Source organism: Pyrenophora tritici-repentis, chromosome 8 (genome assembly GCF_003171515.1).
Source record: "Pyrenophora tritici-repentis strain M4 chromosome 8, whole genome shotgun sequence".
Lineage (NCBI taxonomy): Eukaryota > Fungi > Ascomycota > Dothideomycetes > Pleosporales > Pleosporaceae > Pyrenophora > Pyrenophora tritici-repentis.
Window position 1 is genome coordinate 894078 of NC_089397.1, and position 27163 is coordinate 921240.

General features: G+C 50.0%; 13 protein-coding genes across 13 annotated transcripts; 10 read left to right on the top strand and 3 right to left on the bottom strand.

The window, feature by feature from the left end:
- Positions 1–674: 674 nt before the first annotated feature.
- PtrM4_137950 (Ubiquitin-protein ligase) lies at positions 675–1153 on the top strand (the record flags this gene model as incomplete). Its single annotated transcript, XM_001938152.2, has 2 exons — positions 675–827; positions 887–1153. The coding sequence occupies 2 exons, from the start codon at positions 675–677 to the stop codon at positions 1151–1153; spliced, it is 420 nt and encodes a 139-aa protein (XP_001938187.1).
- Positions 1154–1569: 416 nt separating this feature from the next.
- PtrM4_137960 (uncharacterized protein) lies at positions 1570–1947 on the top strand (the record flags this gene model as incomplete). The annotated part of the gene is made up of 1 exon (XM_066109362.1): positions 1570–1947. The coding sequence occupies one exon, from the start codon at positions 1570–1572 to the stop codon at positions 1945–1947; it is 378 nt and encodes a 125-aa protein (XP_065960284.1).
- Positions 1948–3178: 1231 nt separating this feature from the next.
- Positions 3179–3345, top strand: PtrM4_137970 (uncharacterized protein; the record flags this gene model as incomplete). The annotated part of the gene is made up of 2 exons (XM_066109363.1): positions 3179–3221; positions 3278–3345. The coding sequence occupies 2 exons, from the start codon at positions 3179–3181 to the stop codon at positions 3343–3345; spliced, it is 111 nt and encodes a 36-aa protein (XP_065960285.1).
- A 139-nt stretch (positions 3346–3484) lies between these two features.
- PtrM4_137980 (uncharacterized protein) lies at positions 3485–4831 on the top strand (the record flags this gene model as incomplete). The annotated part of the gene is made up of 5 exons (XM_001938151.2): positions 3485–3516; positions 3571–3736; positions 3793–4091; positions 4139–4218; positions 4281–4831. The coding sequence occupies 5 exons, from the start codon at positions 3485–3487 to the stop codon at positions 4829–4831; spliced, it is 1128 nt and encodes a 375-aa protein (XP_001938186.2).
- A 300-nt stretch (positions 4832–5131) lies between these two features.
- PtrM4_137990 (uncharacterized protein) lies at positions 5132–5410 on the top strand (the record flags this gene model as incomplete). Its single annotated transcript, XM_066109364.1, has 1 exon — positions 5132–5410. One exon carries the CDS (start codon positions 5132–5134, stop codon positions 5408–5410), a length of 279 nt encoding a protein of 92 aa, XP_065960286.1.
- A 775-nt stretch (positions 5411–6185) lies between these two features.
- On the bottom strand, positions 6186–8484 carry PtrM4_138000 (SEC1, protein involved in synaptic transmission and general secretion, Sec1 family; the record flags this gene model as incomplete). Its single annotated transcript, XM_066109365.1, has 5 exons — positions 6186–6208; positions 6298–7696; positions 7746–7957; positions 8158–8353; positions 8407–8484. 5 exons carry the CDS (start codon positions 8482–8484, stop codon positions 6186–6188), a joined length of 1908 nt encoding a protein of 635 aa, XP_065960287.1.
- Positions 8485–9129: 645 nt separating this feature from the next.
- PtrM4_138010 (DUF605 multi-domain protein) lies at positions 9130–10614 on the bottom strand (the record flags this gene model as incomplete). Its single annotated transcript, XM_001938149.1, has 3 exons — positions 9130–10171; positions 10228–10456; positions 10512–10614. 3 exons carry the CDS (start codon positions 10612–10614, stop codon positions 9130–9132), a joined length of 1374 nt encoding a protein of 457 aa, XP_001938184.1.
- A 461-nt stretch (positions 10615–11075) lies between these two features.
- Positions 11076–12621, top strand: PtrM4_138020 (Thioredoxin domain-containing protein; the record flags this gene model as incomplete). The annotated part of the gene is made up of 2 exons (XM_001938148.2): positions 11076–11230; positions 11277–12621. The coding sequence occupies 2 exons, from the start codon at positions 11076–11078 to the stop codon at positions 12619–12621; spliced, it is 1500 nt and encodes a 499-aa protein (XP_001938183.1).
- Positions 12622–15595: 2974 nt separating this feature from the next.
- Positions 15596–17110, top strand: PtrM4_138030 (uncharacterized protein; the record flags this gene model as incomplete). Its single annotated transcript, XM_001938147.1, has 1 exon — positions 15596–17110. The coding sequence occupies one exon, from the start codon at positions 15596–15598 to the stop codon at positions 17108–17110; it is 1515 nt and encodes a 504-aa protein (XP_001938182.1).
- Positions 17111–18611: 1501 nt separating this feature from the next.
- Positions 18612–20272, top strand: PtrM4_138040 (Herpes-BLLF1 multi-domain protein; the record flags this gene model as incomplete). The annotated part of the gene is made up of 4 exons (XM_001938146.2): positions 18612–18725; positions 18784–18957; positions 19004–19274; positions 19329–20272. The coding sequence occupies 4 exons, from the start codon at positions 18612–18614 to the stop codon at positions 20270–20272; spliced, it is 1503 nt and encodes a 500-aa protein (XP_001938181.1).
- Positions 20273–20764: 492 nt separating this feature from the next.
- PtrM4_138050 (Glyco-transf-34 domain containing protein) lies at positions 20765–21669 on the bottom strand (the record flags this gene model as incomplete). The annotated part of the gene is made up of 2 exons (XM_001938145.1): positions 20765–21378; positions 21438–21669. The coding sequence occupies 2 exons, from the start codon at positions 21667–21669 to the stop codon at positions 20765–20767; spliced, it is 846 nt and encodes a 281-aa protein (XP_001938180.1).
- Positions 21670–22365: 696 nt separating this feature from the next.
- Positions 22366–23262, top strand: PtrM4_138060 (uncharacterized protein; the record flags this gene model as incomplete). The annotated part of the gene is made up of 2 exons (XM_066109366.1): positions 22366–22702; positions 23006–23262. 2 exons carry the CDS (start codon positions 22366–22368, stop codon positions 23260–23262), a joined length of 594 nt encoding a protein of 197 aa, XP_065960288.1.
- Positions 23263–24929: 1667 nt separating this feature from the next.
- Positions 24930–26803, top strand: PtrM4_138070 (Na+-dependent transporter SNF family; the record flags this gene model as incomplete). Its single annotated transcript, XM_001938143.2, has 3 exons — positions 24930–25843; positions 25928–26309; positions 26369–26803. The coding sequence occupies 3 exons, from the start codon at positions 24930–24932 to the stop codon at positions 26801–26803; spliced, it is 1731 nt and encodes a 576-aa protein (XP_001938178.2).
- Between the last annotated feature and the right edge of the window lie 360 nt (positions 26804–27163).

The following is a 27163-nucleotide window of genomic DNA, read 5'->3' on the forward strand; positions in this document are numbered from 1 at the left end:
ATTGGATCATCTGTCAATCACGTGTCAACCCGCGTACGTATATGTACTCGGGAGTGCTCCAATTTGGCTAGGCGCATCTGGTCCTGCGTCACCAGCCCGCGTCACTCAACATCGAATCAAGAAGCCGATTGCCGAGCAATCGCGCAAACGTCCACGACCCTGTATTTGGCTCTATCGTGAAACCTTTACATATATAGTCGCTCTTTCCATACGGCCCTGACTTCTGATCTAATAACGGCAACCGCTGCCAGGTCCAACTGCCCCTCCCCCGCGTGCTGGATCGCTTCCTTATAAGCAACAGACAGCCACGGCCTTTACCCAGGCCTGTGCAACGCTCATTAACTTGGAGCACCCCTCTAATCTTTACGAAGAGCTTGATATTACTAAAAAGGAGAAGCACTTCTCAGTACAACATGTTCGCGTCAAAGCGGTTAGGCAAGGTATGCTTGCACATTTTCTTTCCAGGACTTTTGCCTTTGGTGCAGTAGTACATTTGTAGAATAAAGCAAAGCTAACAATTTGATAGGAGCTATCGAAGGTACAATTATTCTCCCGTTCATTGCATCCCGACTTCCACCATCCCAGTCCTTTCTCGAGAGGCGTCGCAGTCGATAACCTAGAGAAGCAGACAACGACATGTGTTGATGGGAGATTCTGGCTGATGTTAGCAATAGATGCACGAGAAGCTACCGCCAGGCATAACGCTCATTCAAGCCGATGACTTCCAAACCTGGCTCATGGACATTCAAGTCCTCGACTCCAACCCAATCTACCAAGGCGAAACCTACAGGCTGAAGTTCTGTTTCAGTCAACAGTACCCCATCGAAGTAAGCATGTCCAATCACCAAAACCTACTATTTGAAGAACTGGCTGACATTTCAAATAGGCTCCCGAAGTAGTATTCGTGCGCGACGAGACCCACCCCATCCCCTGGCACCCGCATATCTACTCCAATGGCATCATCTGCCTCGACCTGCTCGACCGTGCAGGTTGGTCTCCGGTTCACAACGTGGAGAGTGTATGTGTGAGCATACAGAGTATGCTTACAAGCAATACCAAGAAGGAAAGGCCAACAGGCGATGAAAACTTTGTAAGGTACAATACGCAGAGGCCGAGGGATATCAGCTTCGTCTTCCATGACGAGAAGGTGTGAAGATTCTATCTTATCTTTAAGGAGGCTTGAGTGATGGCATCGTGATTTGACATAAATGGTTTTATGGCGTTCTAACGTGCATTACGATTCCGGTGGAAAGAGTTTGGCGTTCAGGCATGCGCGGACAGCATTAAGACGAGAAAAGAAACGTACCCAAGTGGGCCGTGCTTTTATTGCACGATGTAGTTAAGATAAATCTGCAAAAATAAACTATTTATTCAATGCTGATTGCCTTGTCCATGTTGTGATGCGGCAAACACACTGTACCGCATGCTGTGTGATGCATATTCCCAGAATGCGTGACAATATCAAATATGTCTAATCACATGCATATAACCATCAAACAGACTTTTTCCAAGAAATAACAAAGGAAGCATCTCTCACTACCTCTTTTGATCATATGTTCAACCTACGCCATGACAACATACCAATTACTCTACATAGTCACCTATGACGTTGACGTGTTCGGCGCCAAATCGCCTCGCGTCCTCGGTGCCTTCTTCACTTACCAGTCAGCCATCGCCGCAGTCGAAAATCTATCTCCACGTCCTACCAAGCTTAACTGGTGCAGATACGATTCCGAAGACGGAGAAATTATAATTAAGAATAAGTCACTCGACCGCAGCAACAGCCATGGGGCTGCTCACGAGACTATGTACCTCGCCATCCACGCCTGTGGCACCTGTGTGGTAGATTTTGAGCCCTTTTCTACTGAAGACGCGGCCTGGAACGCCTGTATGGTGTTTAGGAATAAAAAAATGAGTTCAGTGGTAGTAAATGGTTTGAGGGGATGAGCTGGACGAATAAGGATGGGTGTAGACATAGGCAGGGTGCTTATAATGATGGACTGTTCCCTGATTTAAAGAAGATGGTACTGGCAAACCATTATTGATATGTGCAACGACTTGTGGTGGACGGAGAGATTGAGGAAGGGGCAGTTTTGTGAGGGGATGGGGACAAGATGTGGAGCAGGAGAAGACTGGAATAATCATGAGTAGGTGTGCTGGTCTGATGGGAAGCGTAGGGATCCGTGTGATGTCGCTGTCCTGTTCCTGATCATCATGTCTTGAGGCTTGGGCTGAAAGTGTGACAACTGAAATTAGTGTAGACAAGAGGATTAAAGAGAATCTTTTCTGCTAAGAATACTTGACAATTATGTGACTTGGAACTTCAACCTTACTTTCACCTGGGCAATGTTAGGTACTTGACAGTATGGGTAAGCACCTAACAGGTGTGTCTAGCGCCTACAGTGACCTTTTTACAATAGTATGTTAAGTATTTCATGTCACCCGGGTGTTTTGGGTACGTGCAGAAATCCAATTCTTTCCTTGGCGAGCAAAGCTTGAGTGCTCCTACGCACTAGTCAGGGATTGCCTCAATGGGGTAGGTCTAGGTAGGGATGCGTTTTCCCGGTAAGCAAGAAATCGGCTTTTGCAAATTACATGTCGTCGGCGTCAAGTCGTGACAGGGTTACACAGATGTGTCCAGTGTATGACATCCAATTTGGTGCCTGGGTACAGCGTCACCAGAATGTATTAGTCTCTTTTTGTTGATTACATCTGCGACAGGAACTCCGGAATCTTGAATGAAATACTGCAGTAAGATTCACGTGGTAGCTTCATGTGGCGACTAAAGGCAACATTTTTTTTTCCTGTCACCATCAAAAGACATAGCCGTGCCTGTCCTTCTAAAGTAGCGACATGACGACCTGTAACCGATCTAGCTCGCCTCTTTCAGTGTCACATCATCTCACACCCAAAATCAGAGAGTCAGCCGGCATATCTGAAATCAGCTCCGGCTGGGGTGGTGTTTTTCGAGAGTATCGATAAGCGCCGGCGAATTGGGTTAACCGAGTTGGCCTAGCGCCGTTTTCGACACTACGAGCGATCCCTGCCAGGCCAATTTTTCTCTGTTCGCTCGCCTTTAAGCAAGCGCGAAAAAGATTCCCAACCTTCTTTTCTCTTTCTCTCCAACACCTTCCTGCTCTTCAATTTTCAGGTTGTTCTTTCTACACATACCGCAAATATGAGCGACGAAGTCTACGAGGGTGCCATTGGCATCGATCTTGGTGCGCAAACACTCGCGAAATTACCCCACAGTGGGATGTGCTAACAATAATATCAGGCACGACCTACTCTTGCGTTGCCAACTACGAGGGCACCAATGTCGAGATCAGTATGCGCATCTCTTGATCTATCCTCGCGATAATGGATTCCCTAACAGTGCTTGTCTACAGTTGCCAACGAGCAGGGTAGCTTCACCACTCCCTCGTTCGTCTCCTTCACTAGCGAGGAGCGTCTGATCGGAGAGGCGGCCAAGAACCAGGCTGCTATGAACCCCGAGAACACTGTCTTCGATGTCAAGTGAGTCAATGCAAACATGTGTCGCACATGTGGGCAGTGAGCTGACTTCTGCAGGCGTCTTATTGGTCGCCGATTTGAGGACGAGACTGTCACAAAGGACATCAAGTCATGGCCATTCAAGGTCGTCGACCAGAACGGCAGCCCCCTCGTTGAGGTTGAGTACCTCGGCGAGAAGAAGCAGTTCTCTCCCCAGGAGATCTCCGCCATGGTTCTCGTCAAGGTATGATTGCGCACTCGCACAAAGAAGATCGCGGGGTAGCAACTAACACCCCACAGATGAAGGAGGTCGCTGAGACCAAGCTCGGCATGAAGGTCGAGAAGGCCGTCATCACCGTCCCCGCCTACTTCAACGACAACCAGCGTCAAGCCACCAAGGACGCCGGTGCCATTGCTGGCCTGAACGTCCTCCGTATCATCAACGAGCCCACCGCCGCCGCTATCGCCTACGGTCTCGGTTCCGGAAAGTCCGACAAGGAGAGGAATGTCCTTATCTACGACCTTGGTGGCGGTACCTTCGATGTGTCTCTTCTTCACATCCAGGGTGGCGTCTTCACCGTCAAGGCAACCGCTGGAGAGTAAGTCATATCAAGCGCTTGTACAACTCAATACTGATGAATTCCAGCACCCATCTCGGAGGTCAAGATTTTGACACGAACCTCCTTGACCACTTCAAGAAGGAGTTCACTAAGAAGACCAGCAAGGGTGAGTCTCCGCACAACTCGCGACATCTTACGTCACCCAGGCGCTGACAATGATCTAAATAGACATCTCTGGCGATGCCCGTGCCCTTCGTCGTCTCCGAACTGCTTGCGAGCGTGCCAAGCGTACTCTCTCCAACGCTACCCAGACCACCGTTGAGATCGACTCGCTGTTCGACGGTGAGGACTTCAACGCCAACATCACCCGTGCTCGTTTCGAGGACTTGAACCAGAAGGCCTTTGCTGGCACTCTGGACCCTGTCGCCCAGGTTCTCAAGGATGCTAACATTGCCAAGGACAAGGTTGACGAGATCGTCCTTGTTGGTGGTTCTACCCGTATTCCCAAGATCCAGAAGCTCCTCAGCGACTACTTCAACGGCAAGAAGCTCGAGAAGAGCATCAACCCTGATGAGGCTGTCGCATACGGTGCTGCCGTCCAGGCCGGTATCCTCTCCGGAAAGGCCACCTCGGCGGAGACAGCTGACCTTCTCCTCCTTGATGTTGTTCCTCTTTCCCTTGGTGTAGCCATGGAGGGCAACATCTTTGCTCCTGTCGTTCCCCGTGGACAAACTGTCCCGACTATCAAGAAGAGGACCTTCACCACTGTTGCAGGTTAGTACACCCATTCCCATTCTTGTGCGATCTATACTAACTAGCGCTTTGATAACCAACAAACTGTTCAGTTTCCTGTTTTCCAGGGTGAGCGCGTGAATTGCGAAGATAATACTTCCTTGGGAGAGTTTACCTTGGCCCCGCTCCCTCCTCTTAGGGCAGGAGAAGCTGTTCTTGAAGTTGTCTTCGAGGTCGACGTCAACGGTATTCTCAAGGTCACCGCCACTGAGAAGAGCACTGGCCGCAGCGCCAACATTACCATCTCCAACGCTGTTGGCAAGCTCTCATCATCTGACATTGAGAACATGATCAACGACGCCCAGAAGTTCAAGACCAGCGATGAAGCTTTCAGCAAGAAGTTCGAGTCGAGGCAACAGCTTGAGTCGTACATCTCCCGTGTAGAGGAGATGGTCTCCGACCCCACCACCTCCATCCGCCTCAAGCGTGGCCAGAAGGAGAAGATTGAGTCGGCTCTGTCTGACGCCATGGCTCAGCTTGAGATCGAGGATGCTCCTGCTGATGACCTGAAGAAGAAGGAGCTTGCTCTCAAGCGCGTTGTCACCAAGGCTTTCTCCACCCGATAAGCGTATCGCGAAGTAGGAGGGCCACAGGGGCGGTCAGCAAGGAGGAGCGCAGGTGCAGGATACCCAGACTGCTAGCTGCGAACGGAGTTTCATCTATTGCGGCATTTAACGATAGACTTGGTGTGTTTGGTTCCTTCATCTTTTATGGGTTCCCGGCATTCATGGGGACGCAAAAGTCATTTTTGTACCTTCACGACGATGCCTGACGAAACGATCGTAACGGATGTCTGCAAAAGCAAGCCAGGCGGTCATGTCTCTTATGTAACTCACGAGTTAGGTACATGGAGAGAGCGGAAAGGAAATTGAAATGACTTGATTACATACTTATGCCTGATGAACATGATTGGCGTGATACACTTGGTATTCTCCCAGGTATAGCAAGAGGACTGTGAACAGCTGAACAAGTGACTCTGTATCCGCCAACTTGGAGTAAGTGTCTGCCAACTGTCCAACTAAATATTGGCTCTGTATCCGCCAACTGGATGTATGTGTCTGCTAACGGTGCACCTGAATATTGGCTCTGTATCCGCCAACAGGGAGTATGTGTCTATCAACTACCCAACGAAATAGTGGCTCTGTATCCGCCAACTAGAAGTATGTATCTACCAGCTGTTGTCTGTACACAGCCGGTATTCTCCTGGATGTAGCAAAAGAAAGGCAATGTCGCATATTCGAACTGAGATTCTGGAAATTGCATTGGTTGGAATCCTATTGAAGATGTGGCCAGATAATTCCACGCATGTCTCTTCCATTATCACCACATCTGCATCTTTGTCTACACCATAGCTGCCATCAACACTTGAACCTGTTAGTCTCAACCGCACTACCAACCAACAGCTCACCCCGCACCACATTTGTCGCGCAAACGACAATACGACTACCCCTACCCTCGCCCCCAATCTCCTTCAACTTGTCGCCCACGAATCTCAGCGCCGCAATCTCAGCCCTGGTGACGCCTCCCAGGAAGAAGACGACGATGGTCTTGTTGCGCTCGCCCTGGCTTCCGTTGAGCAGCTGCCTCGCCTTGACAGCCTTCTCCTCTCCCTTTTGCGTCTCATCAAACGTAGCGCCGCGGACATACTTTGTCGCGTCGTCGAAGATGCGGAGACCCTGCGCGAGGGGATTGGCCTGGACGCTAGTGCGGGGGTCAGATGGGGGTTTGATGGTGTTTGCCAAGGTGTGTTTCTGGATGATGGACTGAACTAGACGAACGGATAAGGGCGCGTAGCCAGAGAAGGTGTAGCTGATGTCGTTGGGACTGGCTTCGTTTACGTCGTCATCCCAGAGTTTGAGACTCTTGCGGAGAGGTGTGTAGTTTGTTACGCTGCCTGGCTTTGCGGGTGCGCCTACGCCTCCTAGGCTTACGCCGCCGCGGGGGGCAAGAAGGCCCATTTTCTCAAGAGAGGCGAGGGTGAGGATGTGCTGGGGACCATAGGCTTGAATAATGGCGCGCTTGAAGGCTTCAAGATCTTTGGGGCGGATGCCAGCGTTTGTGGTGCTTTCCAGACAGAGCAGGCGGAGTATAGCAGGGAGTGGGACATCTCGGTTGATGAGCTCGTTAAGCGTATCGTGCTGAGTTGTGGGGTCAGCGCCGGACATGATGTTTTGTTGTACTTCGAGACTCCGCGTGAAGATGTCGGTACGTGTGAAGTTGATGATTTCTTCCGCCAGGTTGGTGTGCAGCTTCAGACTTGCTTGTTCAGCCTGGTAGCCAGGTAGCTTTGCCACAAAGTCTCGCAACTCAGACGTCGTCTTCGTGGCAAGCTGGTCGCGTCCGGTACTGCTCTGTAGGCGACGAGCAGCCTGATTGAGCAGGTTACCCACAATGGCAAAGTTCGCATCGCCAAGATCAGCGTACAAGGAGTCTTTCGGATCAATCATAATCTTGCGCTTCATACTGGTTGAGGCCGACCCTGTCTGCCCTTGCTGAGGTGCTGCGCCGCCAGCTACAGAGGAATCGACTTCAGTCTGGTTGGCAGCGATGTTGAAGACCTCGTCGATCAGACCCTCGTACGTCAATTGAGTCAGTAACACTGTAGGAAAGTCGACTTCTCGGTCGATAATGATAAGACTGTCTATGCTTGAGCTTGGAGTCAAGCCGAGAAACGATGGTCCTCCGCCAGCCGACGACTCCCCTGCCGTGACTTCGGTGCGCATACGAATGAGTAGGTCAGCAAGACGCTTGCCATTGTCGCCTTTGCCGATAATACGCGGAAAGAGGCCGTACTTCTGCTGCTGAAGCATGAGTGCTTTGGCTGACAGGTAGATTGCGGTTGGATCTTTCTTCTACATGCAGTTAGCATCAAGTCGATTTTGGAGACACGGTGTGACATACAAGATACAAGTCTGACACGGCATCTTCAAGCTCAAGCGACAGCACATCATCGGCAAGAGGCACGAAAAACAAGGGCCACTCGCTCACACTGGCTTCCCCCAAAACACCAGCTTCTTCAAGCAGTTGGTCGGAAGTCAAGGTACGGCGAGGCACCCAAAAGATGGAGAATTCATGTTCAATCTGGCTGTCTCGACGAATACGTTTGATTTGGTCTAACTACAATGTTAGCACCGTACAATAGACTGTTCCTATATGGAAATGATAGGCAATCCAATAAAAGCGCTATGTTCGATCTAGGGATCAAGACTGGCAAGGCAGAGTGGGTTGAATCTGCCTAGCCTACTTTTTGACCCAAAAGGTTGCCGCAAGGACACGACGGCGAGAGACGCAAGGAAGCTGGAGCTTCACTTACCAGCAACGGCCATCACAGTCTTCGCCTTTTCACCTCGGACGAGGAAGACGATGTTGCGCTGTGAAGAGTCGACGTTGTCATTCTCCAGGAAGAAGGGCTTATCAACGCCATATTCCTGTAGCGTAGAGAATTTGACAAGTAAGTTGAGCGGACCAGCAAGAGCTTTCTCAAGCACAAGGTTCTTCTTGCCTCTTATCTATCCGCACGTGTTAGATGTTGCAGCGCTGTGCGACGTTGATATTACCTTACACCCTCGAGCAGAAGAAGCAGCTCTCGCCGCGCCTTTTCGGTTATATCCGCAGCATTGAGAGGTGTGATGGGCGCCATCTTCGCCGCTGTATCATGTGTTACAGCTTGTGCGAGGCTTTCCTAGACGCATGACTACATGCGGTTTGCCCTTGTGGTGTGCAGGTTGGTGGAAAGGTTGAGCTCGGGTTTTCGGTTCTTAAGACTTGGATTCAAGGCACGTGCACGACCCATTCTTGGCACTAACTGACACGCGATGCACTTGGCGGATATGAGATGTCGTGATGTGGATTCTTACCGAGAAAGTGTATGCTATTGTGGCGATGCTCGTTATGTGTATCGATTTTGAGCTCTATTTGGATCCGTAGAGTGTCTCTGGTAACGAGAAGACGCTAAAGAGAAAAAATGCAGTTAAGACGGGTCTACGAAGATCTGATTTGGTTGCGCTATGTATTGGATTTCAATCATCATTCTGCTTGTTCTAATGATATCCGTAGAAGACGGTCATATATACAATAAGTGGGTATAGAGCAAAAGAGAACCCGCTGAAGCTTCCATACAAGTGTTGCAACGGGGTAATAGTAGAGGACGCGATCAAGGAAGAACGCTTCATGCTCAAGCCGACATGTTCTCCTCCAATTGTGTGAGATCCCTGACTATCGTCTGTTCGGGACTCGCCTGCCTTGGTCACTTTCTCGCCCGACCGCTCTGGCAAGACTGATGCACTTACAAGGCACCCAAAGCTTGCAATGCAATGCGTAGTTCCTTGACAGCCGTATCCGCATCCTCAAAGTTCAGTGCGGAAATAGCCCATTTGGCGTGCTTTTGAGCGGCCATGATGGAGTCCTCATCATTCCTGAAAGGTCCTTGGGAATGTTGTTGAGGTGGTGGTTGTGGGGGCTGGGCATATGGATTTTGATGTGGCGCAGAATACTGTTGTTGGGCGGATTGCGGGAAACCAGTTGGCTGTGGTGCATACTGAGGCGGAGGCGGCTGTTGCGTCGGCGCGGCGAATTGGTAATTCTGAGGAGGGGCTACCGGGCTGGAGACAAGATTCTGGGGTTTCTGTGGAACTTGAGGAGCTGGCGAAGCTGCCATGCCATGGCTAGACTGGGGAGGAGATCGATAGGGGTTTTGAGTAGGCGTTTGCTGGGGTGGTGGAGATGCAGTGTTTTGGTAGAAGCTTGCTGGGTCAGAGAAACCTGGGGCTTGTGATGCCTGAGGGCTTCCCGGCTGTGAAGATGTCATTGGATCGATGTCCATGGGTGCTGTTGGAAGGCCTGGCGCCGTTGTCTCTGCTGTAAAGGTAGGAGGATCAGTCTTGGGAAAGTACCCACCACCGATAGAAACAACAGAACCCTGCCGCGACGGGGCTGGCTGCGATATGGGCGAGACGTCGCTATGTGATGCTTGTGTGTACCCTGTAGGCGCAGAGGGCAGGTTCGGCGAGGGCTGAGCAGACGTGTTCGGCGCAGTCTCGACGTAAGGCTGGTATGGATTCGTCTGTAGTTGGGGGGTAGCAGACTGGTTTATGCGCTGGACTTCTGGGTCGTCGGGATCTAGAGCAGGCGGCGATATGGGTTGTTGTTGGGTTTCTTGCACAGGGTTTGTCGCATTGGGGTCTTCATTGGCTTTGATGGCTTTGACGATGCGCAACGCGTGATACTTGGCAAACTTTGTCTTGGAGGTGATTTCGGGATCGTTGTTCTTCCATACCGACATAATCTCAAGGAATGTCGAAGCGGCGAGAAGCGTGTCGGCGGTTTGTCTATGCACGCGAATTAGATGCAGCGACGAGGCTTGAGAAAGGCGTCGTATGCGTACCCGTTGACTCTGTTTTCTCTCATCTCTCTCTCAGCCTTCCCAAGCGTCTGCAGAGCAAACTGTTCGCAGTAGGCGCATGCGACGGTATCATCGAGTAGAGCATCCTCGTTGGGGTTATCGGCCTTTGCCTGCTCAAGCTTCTCCATGAGATCGGTGGTATAGGCCTTGCAGTCGTCGTCGGCCGAGTGAAGACCTCCAGCAATGATTCTCTGAACCATGTAGAACCGTACTGTACATGGTCAATATGCATCCTCGACATGGGCTGGCGCGCATGCGGTACTCACTCCAGTAGGTCATGATGGGCATATGTCGCTCGAGCTGGGCAGCCCGTTTTGCGCATTGCGTGAGCTGTAAGCCCTTTAGCTTTACGGGCACTTTGTCGGACATGTTTGGTTGTGGTGTTGTCTATGTATGTGTGAGGCGGATACGCGACGATGGGGTTGGTCGTGCTGAGGGCTCCAGGCACCTGCTTGAACGAGGATGCGGTCATAGCACTTGACCCCCACTTGCAACGCGCCCACCCGAATACGATGTCATGTTGTACATATTTCTGGACGATTCATCTGATATCTCGAACAGCGTGCAGGTTCCCAATACGCTCCATCAAACCAGTGCTCTGAGGGGATATATCACTTCCTGAGGTGATATGATGTTGCGATACCTGGTAGATCCCTGTCTCCCCGCATTGCAGCTATGGCCACGGACATGCAGGTTATTGCAAGCTGTTACAAGTGATTGAAAAGGCCAACCTGGCAACAACGCCATGTGAGAGTATAAGCACCGCAGCAGCAGCCACTTTCTGCCTGCTTTCGAATTTACCTACGCGTCGAATATTACCACCCACCACCATGGTTCGCTCTTCGACCCTCTTCGCCGCCGCGGCCGCGCTGGCCCTCAATGCACACGCCGAGAGCATGTATCCCAAGAACAGTGCCGTCATTCAGATCACTGGCATGGACTATGATCGCGTTATTGCAAAGTCAAACTACACCTCGATTGTAGAGTAAGATATCTTCAGTCTCCACCGTGGTTCAATCTAACGAAGCCAGATTCTATGCGCCATGGTGTGGTCACTGCAAGAACCTTAAGCCCGCCTACGAAGCCGCCGCCAAATCTCTCAACGGTATCGCCAAGGTTGCTGCAGTGAACTGCGATGAGGAGATGAACAAACCCTTCTGTGGGCAGATGGGTGTTCAGGGTTTCCCTACCCTCAAGCTCGTCCGACCTAGCAAGAAGCCAGGCAAGCCTACAGTTGAGGACTATCAGGGCCCACGTACCGCCAAGGGCATTGTGGACGCTGTCAAGGACAAGGTGCCCAACATGGTCAAGAGAGTCAACGACAAGAACCTGGATGAGTGGCTGCAGGAGAACAAGGACACCGCCAAGGCTATCCTGTTCAGTGAAAAGGGCATCGTCAGCGCTACAATGAGAGCACTAGCGATTGATTTCGCTGGGCTCATCTCTGTCGCCCAAGTCAAGAAGTCGGAGAAGGCAGCAGTTGAAAAGTACGGCATCACCGAATTCCCAACCCTGATCCTTATTCCCGCCGGCTCAGACACACCCATCAAGCATGAGGGCAAGGCCGACAAGGAATCCATGGTCAAGTTCCTTTCCCAAGTCGCTCCACCAAACCCCGACTGTCCGCCCCCGAAGGCAAAGAAATCCAAGCCGAAAAAGGATACCAAGAAGGAGTCCAAGTCCTCAAGCAAGTTCGCCAAGGCCTCTGCTTCCCACAAGTCAGCAGACAAGTCTTCAGCCGCCGCATCAGCCACTGATGAGACTGTCGAGGAGCCTGTCGTTCCTACCGAATCGCCTGACCCGAACGTCAAAGACGAGACCACGTCTGAGCCGATTGTCCTTCCCGAAGAGGAACTCAAGCCTACCATACCTCTTCTTTCCGAATCGGCCGAACTCCAGTCTACGTGCTTGAATGAGCAGAGCAAGACTTGCATCTTGGCCCTCTTGCCCAAGGACGAAGCCTCGGAAGCTGCCACCACTGCTGTCGCATCTCTCGCCTCCATCCACAAGAAGTACGATGCTTCGGGCAGTCATCTATTCCCCTTCTTCAGTGTTCCATCGACAAATCCTCTTGCAGCAAGCCTGCTCACAGAACTGAGTCTTGGAAGTGCAGACCAGGTTCACCTGATTGCCACCAACGGCAAGCGAGCTTGGTACAAGAAGTACTCCGGCAGCGCCTTTGGCCTCGAGGATGTCGAGCAATGGGTCGATTCTATTCGCATGGGTGAGGGTAAGAAGGAGAAGCTACCTGATTTGCTTCTAGTCGCTGCCGAAAAGCCTGAGGTTAAGCAGGAGAAGGCTGCGGACCCCGAGCAGGTCAAGATCAATGTTGAGGAAGTCAAGGATGACGCTTCGCCCGAACACAGTGAGCTATAGATAGAGCTCATGGAGCTTTCAGTAGCTTCCATAGACGATCTTGTAAACTGAATACATGACTTGTTGATGCTTGTACTATTTCGAGCTTGTTGATGTGTGTGAAGTTGATAGGAAGGTAGTATCGGACCTTTTTGGGTATAACGAGAGAGTTCAGAGGATTAGCGCTGTAATGAGAAACATTGTGATATTGTTCATGAGACTGGAATATATAGTCAATGAGGCAGGAAAACAACACGACGACTTTTTGATAGAAATGTGAAGAGTGGGGATTTGTGCATTACTTGGGAGTATGGGAAGATTACGGGAGCAGCAAATTCAGCAAGCTCAGAATCGAGGTATATAAACCCCTCCATCTCTCTTAAAACCTCAAAACAACCTTTCCATAAATTCATTTATCAAAAAGCACCGACCTCTCTGCATATGTTCTCCTTCTCTTCCGCACTTGATTTCAAAATGCATTAAGCGGCTCAATATGTGCTTGTCGACCACTTTGAAACCTTGCATTGTGAGTCAGATTTCTAGCGTCGTATGTGTGTTCCTCTCTTTCTAAAACACTCACGCGCAAGGATCGTGTTTGTCGACCCCTTTGCCAACTTTCTAAATACAATGCGACACACTATGTGTCTTCCTCTCTTTCTAAAGTACCGGCATGAAGATGCAATGTGCTTGTTTTCTCGGACTATTTTCACATTTCTAAAAATGCCAACCTTCTGTACATGTGAAAACTCACAGCCTGGTATGTCCGAATGAGGACTAGTGGAGGGTTTAGAGTATATAAAATGTAGTTACCGACTTGGTTCTTCCCTTCCTCACACCATTCCACTTCCTTTCTTGAAAACTCTGAAACAAGCCTGACTATTTTCTTCTCTTTCTATTGAAAATCGAGACGGCTACAGGATATGTTGCTCTGCTTTGCCTTTGAAACTACCTTGATTCCAAAACTCCTACTCGCTGGTTTGGCAAATTATAAAAGCCACGGCACTTCAAGTCAATGTTGGTTTTTGTTAGAAAGGTATTTGTACCAATCAACGCAGTGGCAAAGAGTGTTCACTTTTTGTCTCAACAGTTTTTTTTATTTCGAGGAAAGCAAAATTTCTAGAAAACAAATTAGGAAACATGAATGGCTGGAGGCAGTGTGTCCTCTACCCTCCTTCCTACTTTCTCTAAAATACGTATCACTAAAATCAGGAGCTGAACAAGAAATGTCCTTTTTCCGCGCGGAGTGCTGTTAAAAAGCTAGGGCTGTGGTCTTTATGGGTCAGCCTGACAACGGTGGCCTTTAAACCAAATCTACTACAACTCCGTCAATGTTCACAAAAATAAGAAGAGGGTGGTGATGTTTCTTCCCTTTCTGCGTTCCAGCCAGCGATATTAAAATAAGGACATCGGACATATAGAGAGGTCCTTTTCTGGCGGCTTTGCTACAGCTTTTCTCCTCCTTACCATCCCTCTATAAAATGAACGTTGTATAACCTTTCATGCGACTGTGTACTCGCTGGCGGTGTCAAAAATGCGCGCTTCTCTGAGTTCATGGGATCTGGGCTCTCATCTTGGAAAAAAACTTACAAATGAGTACGGATGTAGTCTTGTAGCCCAGTCGGTGTGGATATAAATGTCTTTCTTCTTCCTTTGTCGGGCTGTCTTCCTTCTTTACAAAATAATCATCATCCATTCCAGATGTTTCTTAAACTAGGCACATGTACTGATGATGTGTGTGCTGTTGAAACCTGCTCAACCACTTCTCATGTCTCTGTGAGTGCTCCTCGGCATACAAAAAAAACCTGTAAAAAGACAATGGGTGTCACAAGATGCGTGCTGTTGGGGCTGTGTGATACACATTTACCGATATTATTGAAAGAGTATGGCAGTAATATACGACTCTTATTTTAACCAAAATATAATGCGCTTTATCAAATGCGGTCTGTGGCTAGAGCCGGGTGCGTGGTTTCTTTTAATGCGTCTCGGTCGAAGCTGCGTTCACTTAAGACGCATGTTATCATACTTGTTACTAAAGTTCCCAAAGATCATGTGTATGGGAGCATTGGAGAGACAGCTTTGGAGTCCGCCACTTGAAGTACGTGACTTAGTGTTCTCCATATCTGCGATGGAAGCTTTTAAGGCTTGGTACGCTGAATGATATTGGTATGAGTGTATGAGAAGGCCAGGAATTGGAATACGTATAACGTCTTTTTTCCTCGTGAACAGATAAAGTCCCCCCTTGCAATATGCTCGACATCATTTTGGTTGAAATCAGGCACTCAAGACAACTTCGATAGACGACAGGGTTAAAAAGACATGATCTATGTACAAGTGTCTATATGCTCTTATAAGCGTTCAAGAAGTCGACTGTGCATGCCAAGTGATTGCTGCAATCATTCTAGACGTTATGATTTAGAAACCAGAGGGGGAATGAAAGGTATTTCAAAGAGAGGGACTAGTGAAACGAAAGACCTACACGTTATACCGATGAAGCTGTGCAACCGGCGCCAAAAAGCTCTCGAATGTCATCTGATCTAAACCTTCTCTATTTCGCTCAAATGAGCGGTGACTATAGCGGTCACGCCTACCCCACATTCATCCAACGATAGGGGCTTGTGTGCATTCGGCGTGCACCTCGCAAACACTCTGGTAAGTGGTGAGTCGAATGTTGCCCTCCACGCTCACTTTCTCCCCACATATAGTTTGCGCTTCCTTTCCTAATCAGGGGTGCGCAGCCAGGGTCCACACCATAACCTTCGACAATTTCATGTACGAGAGCAAACGCTCGATTTCACATTGGTCCATGCGCGTTGTTGTTGTTGCCATCGTCCGTTCGCTCCTTCACGTCCTTAAATCTTCCACTTCGCTCACCCACCACCGCGACCATCGGTGAGCACTCTATTTACAACGCGTTCAAGTGTAACAAAGTGTAAGTTTCAAGACGGTCGTTACTTTGTTATACCCCTTGTGATACTCAACGGCGTGCGCAGCAACCATGAAGCGTCTACAGCTTCAGTCGAAGCGCAGAGCTTCGATCTCGTCCGCGTCTAGTCCTGCGAAGCGCACACGATCCGTCTCGATCTCGGTCAAGGTCAGCCATGAACCCACGCCCCTGGAGCCCCTCAAGACACCAAAAGTCCCTGCTGCTCCAAAGAACACGCAAGCCTGCCTTGGCGGTGTACCTGAAGAGCTTCTCTTGAATATACTGCAAAAGTTGGATGGTAGCCCTGGTACCCTGGCGAAGCTGTGTCGGACAGATCGGCGTTGTAAGCGTGTCGCAGAAGAAGTGTTGTACAACAAGGTTGCTGCTTTTGATCACAAAAAAGCGCGGGCGATTGCTGCTGCTCCTCGACTGGCCCTGCATGTTCGTTCTTGCAATGCCAACTTCTTCGATGGCTTCTACCATTCGCCGCATCCAAAAGGCAGGTTCACTCAGGTCATCGCAAATGCGGTCAATATCCACAGCCTGCGTGTGTACGACTCCACCGATGGGCCCGGAGAACATATTCATCAGAAGATAGGCTGGCTGTCTCTGTTCCATTCCGCAACTTGTCAGTCTGGCAACAGTCGCGTGAACCAATTCGCCCATCTCAGCGATCTAAAGATCGAGGGTAACCATCTTTCGGTCGAGAACATAGCATCCGTGTTTCGCCTACCGTCTCTGAAGGTTTTAGAGCTCAAACGTATTCACCAGACAACGCCGTTTGCGAACTGGAGCATCCCCGACTCGAGTTGTTCGATCCAGTCTCTCAGGCTTATCGACACAATGATGGACGTTACGGCTGTTACACACGTCATCTCCGCCATGAAAGCTCTTCGGAATTTCACGTACCTTCGCGATACTTGTATGTGGGAACCTTTTGGTAGCGAGCATTCCGCACTATCCATGTGGCCATCCCACTCGTGGCAAATCATAGGAGATGCGCTGAGGAAGCACCGGGATTCTCTTGAGACAGTGCAGGCTCGAGACTCATCTGATAAGGAAATTATCGACATTGTGTACCCTGAAGGCGACAAATTTGGTACTTTTGGCTCTTTCCAGGGCTTTTCCAAACTGAAACATTGCGGTGGGCCGATTGAAGCGTTCCTCGATGTTGCAGCCGGCGAAGACGACCTCTCGATGTACCTCCCGCCAACTTTGAGCACGTCGTGCATAACGATCTCGACGGACAACAGTGCCCTTTGGACATATTGTCTCTCTGCATTAGCTTCTTTGAGAGATGTTGTTCGCGATAGTACACGGAAAGAAGTCAAACTGATTTGGGACGGTGCTCTGCCAACCTCTACGCTTTCACTATCTAATCCGTTGGAAATACTGGAACAGACCGGGATAGAGCTGAGGCTGAATATAAATTCGACGAGGCTGACTGTGGAAGAATTGAAAGAGCTCGAGGCTGATGGCAAAGAGAAGAATTCCCAGGCAGGGTCCAACTACGACCAGGATGAAGACTCTGAGGCGAGCGACAGCGAATACACAGATGTTGAACTATCCGAGGAAGACAACGAATGAGAGAGAATGTGACGAACGAATTATGGTGATGCTCTGACCGCAGAAGCCGCCGATGCGCCCGGTGTAAGCCTCTTCGGGCATGAGGCCCTTGAGTCACCTTGAACGACGAAGCGGAGCGCATGTTTCCGCCAAATTTCGATACACGAGCTGTCGAATTTGCTCGCACGATACTATTGCGAAGCGTTTAGTTGAAAGTTCGTTGCTGTTACAAAGTCAGTATCGACGATGGTTTACGTATGGTTGATGAGAATGAGCTTGCAGCAGGTTCCCGTCATCAAAAGCACCGTATGTTTCTGTTATAGTGAAGGAGGCGGTTGCAGGCCTCTCATTTATTGTCGCCCAAGTGGTTGTATAATCGAGGAGGCGCGTACCAGAGGGTAAAGTTGAGATTTGTGTGTCAATCAAGATGCGCGGATCAGGCTTCATTTCGAGAAATCAGATATCGAATAAAAGTGTATTTCCAAATCATGCAAAATCATATGCTCTGACTGTACTAAGGTGAGGTTGATGGGTAAGGCCATCAATGTGTCAGGCTCAGATTTTCTATGGGAGACCTCGCAATCCCACTCACTGCGTCGGGTATCCTCGAGCCTCTAGTTACCTAGCCGATGACGTAACCAGATCGCTTCAGCTGCTCAGAGCAGAGCGACGCTGCCTCATTATCGCCAAAGCTTGTATCCATATGTTCTATACCCGCCGCCCAAGAAACCCATATACGCATACACTTTCTCTCGCTGATGCATCCGCGGCGCTGTTAAGCGTGTCGCGCCGCGTCTCGTCCAGAGCGCTAGATTCGACGGTTTCCATCATTTAATTTCAATTTTTGCGCACTTCTGATTTGCGCTGAGTAAAGTTCTTATTCCATAATCCAGATCATCTTACTTACAGAGCACCAGAACAACCGAATGCTGTGTTTGGCGAACGCCGAGGTAGGCCTACTCATACCAAGGTTTGATGCCGAGCAACACCACGACCACATCTCGTTCGCACATTCCAATTCGGTACATTCGAATCCTGTTATCTCTTTCAGACCCTGGCTACGACGGATGGTCTCCAGTCGTACATAGTGCTCCGTACGCCGAGCCTCACAAGGAGGTCTTGGACTTCACCAGCAGGGCATAGCCGCCATGAAGTCATATTCGCCGTCTTCCCGAGGCAACAGCTAGATAATACAGTTGCCCCATGTCTTCTATCCCGTGGCATATAGTTTGTTATGAGCTTCGGGGCTTGGCGACGCCTGACATGGCCTGGGAAAGGCCACCTTCCGTAAAGAGTTAGCATGTCGGTAGTCGTGACCTTCCCCAAAGAGCATGAATGCCAAACCGTGCCCAGAATATGCGGCAATACCAAGACATGAACATGGAGTCGGAATTTTGGAAGCCATGTAATGATCTCGGACGAGAGCCTGTGTCGCGTGGGCATGGCTAGTATATATACCTTAGGGATATAGTCGAAGAAATGTGCTCATTCAAGCTCAATTACACTCCATCCTTTCGCTAAGATGAAGTTCTCCCTTACTGCGTTAGCTCTGCCCATTGTGGCTCAGGCCGCTCACTTTTCTAAGTCAGAATATGTCTCTGGTGCAATTCATCAGAAGCTTATGAAGCTGAAGACGGTATAACACCCATTCATTCGTTCGCATCCCTCAAATCGAATACTAACGCAACCCACAGAGTCAATGGGAGAATGACGCAGTTGAAGGCAAGCAAGACCCTCGTCAATGGAAGTCTTGGAAGAGCTCGAAGATGGGAGCTTGGGGAGGTGGAAAGGACAACCGCGTTGTCTGCGAGGATGGTCTAGCTATCGTTGAGCAAGGCAATGCCAATCAGACATTCCGTTGCAAGAACGTGAGTACAATTCGATCTCTGACTTGCTTATGCTGACGAGCTATAGATGGACCTTTATGACTTTGTCAGTCACGCCGACATGGGTGCCCCTGAAGGCCAAGGCAGCTCCTCATGGGGTTGGACCGCTCCAGATGGCCGCGAGTTCGGCATCGTAGGCCAGTTTTCCGGTGCTGCATTCGTTGAGGTCCTTTCCGATGGCCAAATCCAATACTTGGGTCGTCTACCAGCACAGAGCGTGGGTTCGAGATGGCGTGAGATTCGTGTCCTCAACGACTGGGTCATCATTGGCTCCGAAGCTGTTGACCACAACGTTCAGAGTGAGTTAAAACACTCGAAATGACAGTTTTACACAACTACTGACACTTCTGTAGTCTTCGATATGAAGAAGCTCTTGAACATTGACCCCCAGAGCCCCAAGACATTCGACCCGAAAACCGATCTTGTCGGTTTGTTTGACGACCTACCTATTGGCCGCACCCATAACGTGGTCATTGACTGGGACAATGAATACATCCTCGCAGTTGGTGCACAGCCCCGCAACCAGACATGCAAGTCGGGTCTTCAATACATCGACCTTTCCGATCCCAGCAAACCCACATCACCGGGTTGCGCCAGCCAGGACGGATACGTCCACGATGCTCAATGTGTAAATTACAACGGCCCCGACAGGAGATTTCGTGGACGCAACATCTGCATCGGTTACAACGAGGACACCGTCACCGTATACGACTCGACCACTAAAGACGGCAACCCTGCTTCTGAGATCATCTCGACACTTTCTTACCCCGGTGCCACTTACTGCCACCAAGGATGGTGGACTGAGCGCAACTGGCACCAGTACGTCTTGCTCAACGATGAGCTTGACGAGCAAGAGGGTGTCGGCCCAGGTGCTTCCGGCCGCCCTGTCACCCACATTATCGACTTCACCGACCTCCGCAACCCCAAGTGGACTGGTACCTTTTACGCCACCGACAACAAGGGTATCGACCACAACCTCTACATTGTCGACGGCCTCGCCTACCAGAGCAACTACGGAAACGGAGTCTGGGTCCATGACGTCAGCTCCATCAGCAAAGACCCCACTGGCGCAAGTGTTTCCGTAGAGGGCTTCTTCGACATCTATCCAGAGGATGATGCTGTCGGTGGAATTGTTAAGTTTGTGGGTACTTGGTCGCACTTCTTGTTCCCCTCAGGGTTCGTCCTAGTAAACACTATCGAGCGCGGTGCTTTCACGGTCAAGCTTGCTAGCGGTCGTGGAGCTCAGCCTGGCCCGGGCTTTGGTGGAAAATCGGTTATACAGGGCAGGAAGCAATAGTTGGATCGCATTTCAATAGTTAATACTAAGTTCATTTTCCGTTCACTAGATTCGCCTTTGGTGTGACGTAGCCAAGCCTGCAACGTGTGGACGAGTGAGATCGCCGCTGCCCCATATAAACTGCTATCCCTAATAGGTAAGGTCTAATGGGGGCCCGCTATCTCTGTCAGATCTTTGCTGCGACATCGTTCAAGCCGTGTATGCCTCCTGTGGCATCGAGTCTAGGGCACCACGAACAACAGCAATGTCGCAAGAAAGGATTTTTGGGTAGCATTCTAACTCCCCTTGCCTTTGTCAGGTTCAAGAAGGCTTCACCGATACTTCCACCGATATTTCAACGAAAAGCAAAACTCGAAAACGCCAGGCTGAAAATGAGACCAATCGTATTCGCCACCCTGGATATCTTTCCCCTCCCAAAAATCCGTGCCAGACGAAATCTGAAAGCGACAGAGAAAATTAACCCTCCTGGAAATTACTGTACCAAATCCGTTCTCAATAGAACTGCTCCCATTCACCCCAAAGTATCTTGTCCTCGTACTGGTTCATGAGCTGGCCGGTTGGATCTTCGCCCTCAACATGTGCCCAAGCTCCTGCAAAATGAATGACGAAGTAGCCTGGCTTCCATTGGCCATCCGGATCCTCGAAGCACTTTATCTCCTCGGGGTAGGCATTCAATTTCGATTGTGGCGCCACGACGTTTCGGTGCATATATGGCTTCTCTTTCAAGAGCTGAACCATGGCGTCCTGCTCGCTGTAACTCTGCTGGGGGTCATCGTGTAGTTCAAGTGCACGGCGGAAGAACCCGAGGGATCGGTCATGCGCGCGGGCGATAAAGGAGCCTAAATTTAGGCCATTGCAGTCGTGTGAGAATATGAAGTCGACCTCATCTGGATTACTCGCCTTCTGCAGCTCCTCGTCAATGATAGAGGTGAGTTTGACTGCCGTGTTAGTGACGAGCGTGTCGAAGTCTATCCACCATATCCAGTCGTATTTCTTGGATTTGATGAGCCTCTCAACCATGTCAAACTTCCAGTAAACAGGATTTCCCGTCGAAGAGTGCGCTTCATAGTCGGCAACGAAGTCATAGCCATGCCTGCGCGCGTAGTCTGGTGCGTGCTAGTGTCAGGTTATGTATTCAAGGGTGCGCAAACCAGACCACACTCACGATCTTTGTTTTTCATCGAAAGGTGAATGTAGGATTGCTGCTGTGTAGTAAAGGTTACAACAGCAACTCGTGGCTTCTTGTGTTCCACAGGCGGCTTATCCTCGGGTGCGGGTGGTGGCGGAGGAAGTTTCTCATGGCTTGGTCCCTGACTGAGTTGGAATCCCAAGAAGACCAGGAAGACAAGGAGAAGTACAAGCGACAGCGGGATTGATCTCGCTGATCGAAGGAGCATGTTTGCTACACGGCGGATCTTGTTAGGAACAAGGAATTGAAGAAGGGTGTCAGTGATAGTCCCCGGGCCGATCGCAACATTATTATCGCCGCTGGTACTCCCCGGAATGAGCACCAATTATGTGAGGGACTGCGGAATTGGGGGCGGGAAGGGAGGCATGGTGCTGGGGCCTCACCCGGGGGTAGCGAGCGACGGGATCTTTCTTCATGCCCGTTCATGTCCGGTAACCAGTATGAATGGTGTTCGATGGATGCCAACATCTTTCCGAATGGTCAATACGAGATGCGGAACGAGTGGGTCCTCCCACTCGTTTTCAGCTAAACCCGGATGCGGTGGGTTGGGTCCACAGCAATCCATTGTTGTAGGGTCAGTATTCGAGCTTGGGCCTTTGCGCATCAGCTCGCTACCATCCAAGCCTCATCATCCCCCAATCAACAACACACACACACCAGGATAACCTCCGCGGAACATAGTCAAATGTGGTCCAAAACTTAGGCGGACTGTTTTGTAAAGGCGTTTGGCTATGTAAGAAAAACATTCCACGACAACAAGATAGCCCTGTGCAAATGTAGCTAACATCTAGTAGGCGACTGCCAAGATCGACCTCAGGCTGTACTTCGTACTGTCAAAAAGAAGAATTCGAACATAGGGAGACAGTGTAAATTTATTGTGTGTCTTAGTACAGACAGTTCTGACATGTTACAGTCTACAATTGTCCGCGTCCTAAGCATGTGCAATGTGGTTTCTTCCTTTGGTTTGTCGAACCGGAAGGAGCAAGAGGCTGAAGCTAAGGCTAAGGCTGAGGAGAAAGCGGCAGAAGCAGCGGAAAAATCCACGACCAATTCCGACAGAGAAGGCAGCCAGACTGTCGTTGCTACAATACCCAAACGAGAGCCTTCTCTCACTCCTCCACCATCCACGAGCGAACCCAGCCCACCAGAATCGAGTCTCAAGCGCACACGTTCTATCAGTGTTGAATCGGACAATGAGGAGGAGCTTAGGGAAGCTTTAGGCGCGGCAGGACCATCCAGAAGTACTGTCAGGGCATTGGACTTCATGACTCCCACACCCAAGAAACCAAAGATAATGTCGCAGCCTGAGTACCACGAGACTTCTGGACTTCCAACACCTCAGACGGCGTATGATACACCAACCCGCCCATTTCCGTCCAGCGAACCGGCACCAGGCAGGATGCGCCACCCCCCACCCTAGCCCCAGTTCGCAGGGTATGGATCCCAGACGGCTTATAATACACCAGCTGGAAGCCAACCGATGGCAACAATATCTTCCTCTTTCGATATAACGCCAACGCCAAGTCGGTTTACTAATGCTTCAGACGAGGACCTCGTCCAGAGCTTCTTTGGTCTATTAGGCGCAGCAAATGTGCCCCTAGACGATATCACTAAAAACCAGCTCCATTCGACCCTGCTCAGACACGCGAAGAATATAGAAGGGTACAAAAGAGATCAAAAGCTGTTCCGTTTTCAGGCGGAGGCCAGAATAGCCAAGCTTGAAGCAGACCTAAAGGTCAAGGAAATTGAGAATGAGAATCTCATCTGGCAGGTAGAGAGCATGTCCGGTGCGCGCCATTGAGTGGCTATCGTTGCTCAGACGGTTCCTCGCTGGGAACCACCAAACAGCGTCATGACGTTCAATGCCCCGAACACTGCATCTAGTGTTTAGAAGCGTTTTGCGGTCAGCTTCGCAGGTTACCATCTCCTGAAAGTGATACCCCCTTTCATCTACTCAGAGGCTTTCCAGGTCTTTTTTTTTGACACACTTCTCTTGTATCGACGATAGTAGTTCTTCCAAAACTAGCGCGCTGTCGGATTAGACACGGCTGACGTTGGCATCCTTCCCGATCATTTTCCAACATTTCCGAAATATTTTCTTTGGTCTCGTAGCTAGTATTCTTCTAACTGATACAAATGTGTATAAGCATTGCGGCGCAGTGCCGATACTATAATCCGCTGGCGTTTGCTTTGTCGAAGAAACGTAGTATCTTGTCGCACATCTATCTCGAACTGTATAAAAGTTTTGCAGTGAAAAAAATCTACTCTGATAGCAACGATTATCTGTCTTAGTAAGCAATGACATCATGTGTTCAGATCTCGTTCATGTTCTTGTTACCTCGAATTCACGAAATTCAGGGATAAGCGTTGATGTGACAGTTGGGGGCGGAACCAAGCTATGCCTAGCATTGGCGAACCGGAAAACGGCAACCCATTACAACATGATTTGTCGGAAACAATTCAACCACCACTGTCTGACGTACGCCAGCCGATAGACAGATCTCCACTTTGTGCAGCGGGAGCTTGGCGGTCGACAGTACGCCCTACGTTTAGCAGTGGGAGTGGTGTGCTTGCCACCAAAATTTTGTGATACAGTATTTAGTCTGAGAAACGTCTATCTACAACAGACACTAGTTAACGGTGAGAAATGACGGGTTCTTGGCTGGTCTTATCAATGTAGTGTACCGGAGCATCTCAACAATGCAAAGACTATGTGCGGGATTACCTGGCGACTCACAAACCACCAGCACCGACCGGACCGAGTGGACCAACCGAACGCGGGTTGAAGGAATTTGGCAAAATGCCTTGGCGGACGTATTGAAGTGGATCCCTCGAACCATAAAATAAAACAGGTTCACTCCTCAACACTAGAAGTTATCTACAGCCCGGCTGTCTGGGGAAGGGTTATCAACTATCAGACTAGTGCAACCAGAGCTCAGCAACTCGAACTCAATTAAAAGATAACCCTTTTCTACACAAATATCCCCTCCATTCCAAACATTTCGCCGGTCCCCCCTTTGGCAAAATGGCTATGCCATTCCTACGAATGGTTGGTAACTACATCGCGCCGCCAGCCGCGAAAAGTGAAGACGGACGCGATCAATGGCCATCAAGAGCAGCATTCCTCCTCGCAGCCATGGGAGGCTGTGCCGGGCAAGGAAATCTTCTGAGATACCCCAGCGTACTCTACAACAACTACGGTAGCACTCATCCAAATCCACAACGTGACGCTCCCTTTCCCTGACGAACAAGATCAAACTTAGGCCTTCAATGGTTCATCCCGTACCTATTAGCCGTCTTTCTCATCGCCATTCCATCACTTATTCTGGAAGTGTCGATCGGTCAAGCGTACCGAGGTGGGACCGTGATCGCATGTAAGGCTGAACCACATGGCATGGCATCTGACGTGCAGTAAGAATAAGAAAAGGATATACACTGACATGAAGATATCATGTCTTAGTTAACAACATGAACCGTCGACTCAAGGGCGTCGGCATGGGCCCTGTTATTGTCAGCTTCCTCGTTGTACAATACTTCACAGTCAACCTCGCGTGGATTATGCAGTACTTTCGTTACAGTTTCACCAGCCCGTTGCCGTGGGAAAACCGCATCGACGAGTTCTACTACAACGATGTGCTGCAGCGCGGTAACATCACCGAGGGGAGCTTGAGTGCAGATGGTAACTCTGTGGCTTCGTTTACTGTGTATCCTAGTAAAGCGCTTCTGGGTGAAACTGTTGCGTGGAGCATCTTTGTCTGGTTCCTCATCTGGATCTCCATCTTTCGGGGCGTGGGTATGACAGGTCGCGTCGTCTACTTTACCATGGGCCTGCCGATTGTCACGACCATCATCTTCGTCGGGAGAGCACTGTCACTTCCAAATGCTCGCGAAGGAGTCGATCTTGTGTGGAGAACTTGGAGGAGCGATCAGTTGGCCTCGGGTGTTGTTTGGCAGACTGCAGTCGGCCAAGTCTTCTTCTCTACTGGTATCGGCTTCGGATACTTCACATCTTATGCCAGTTACAACACCAAGCATGCCAATGCTGTCATGGATGCTTGCCTCATCTGCGGTAGCAATGTTCTGTTTGAGAACTTTGCGGCCTTTGCTGTCTTTGGGGTTGTCGGGTATCTGCGCCGATGGCCGCAAGATGGTGTTAGACTAGGAGCTTTTGTCGTTGGGTTCTTGACACTACCGGAAGCGGTATTGCAGATGCCAGGAGCAAACTTCTGGGCTGTGCTGCTGTTCTTCACTCTAGTTGTGCTGGGGTTCAGTTCGGCTTTTGTCATGCTTGACGTTGTGGTCACACTGATTTGTGACTCTGGGCTGGTCAAGGCTTCACGACCTGTTGTCGTCACCGCACTTACTGTGCTCTCCTTCTTGATGTGAGTCAAACATTTCCGCATGCACATACGCATACCGAGTCATGACCTCCCACACGACATCCACTGACTTTGTGTTCTCCAAAGGTGCCTACCATATTGCACAGAATTCGGCTACTACCTACTGGATGGAATCGACCGTTGGGTAAACAACGTAGCCCTCATTTTTGTCGTCTGGAGCGAAGTTTCCAGCGCAACAACAGTGTACCGATGGAGAGACATTGTGGACCAGACCGGCCTACCCGCCTTCATCGTCTACAACATAGGCTTCTTCGGCGGTCAAGTCTTCGGCATCAGCTTAGCGCACGGTATCGGACGTCCCGGAGCAGGCGCTGGTGCTGGCATCGGCTTCTACGCTCTGTTTGCGATTATAGCAGTTCTGTTGGCGCGAACACCGGATGCACGTGCTCCTTCGTTCTGGAATTGCAATGCTTTCATCCGAAGACTTTGGTTCCTGGCGTTCTACTCGGTGAGTCCCAGATACGATTCTTCGCATGCGTACTCCAGATTGCTAATGATGTTGGAAAGGGTAACCAACTCCGCCGCGACCTCAACGTCATCGTCGGTCAAGGCAAGAACTGGAAAATTCCGGCTTTCATGCCCTTCCTCCTCCGCTACCTCAGTGGACCTGTTTTGGCCATCATTTTGTCTTTCGCCTTTCCGGAGTTCCACACTCTCCGCTATGACCCCATGATGATTGCTGGCTTCATATTGTCCATCCTGACGATCATCGTTATTCTGCTAGGTTTGATAATGCCTCGGTACTACGATGCTTTTATCCCTGTACATCGACGTTTCGAGGGTACGGAACCAACTGTGGCTATGCAAACAAAGGACGAATTGGGTGGAAGACCAATCGCGGATGTGGTGACGGCTGAACAGGGCGACTCGGGTATCCTACGGGATTCGTCGTCTGTGCAAGAGGTAAATGACGATAAGAAGGTTAAGAAGGCGGGTGTATGATGATTTAGGAGAAGATATAGAGGCTAGAATTCTGTACAAGTGTGGCTGGTCCCAGATTTACATATTGTGTATAGCTAGAGGGTACTACATACTATACCTATGATGCGGTTGTGCAGTATGCAAGATGCAACTTTGCCATATTGCATATAGACTCATGCATGCGGCGAGCCCAGCATTGACGAGCAAGAGGTGTGTTTCTAGGTAAGCGGCATATACCTTTCGTTCGCCAGATACTGGCTTTGTTACATCAATGTTTGGTAGCATGTTCCGCTCCGTATCCCCAACATCTCTTTTGTTGTAGCTTGATAAGTCTTGGAGTTGACTGCTTGCTAAGTGCGGATACGGGTTGAGACTGGACCC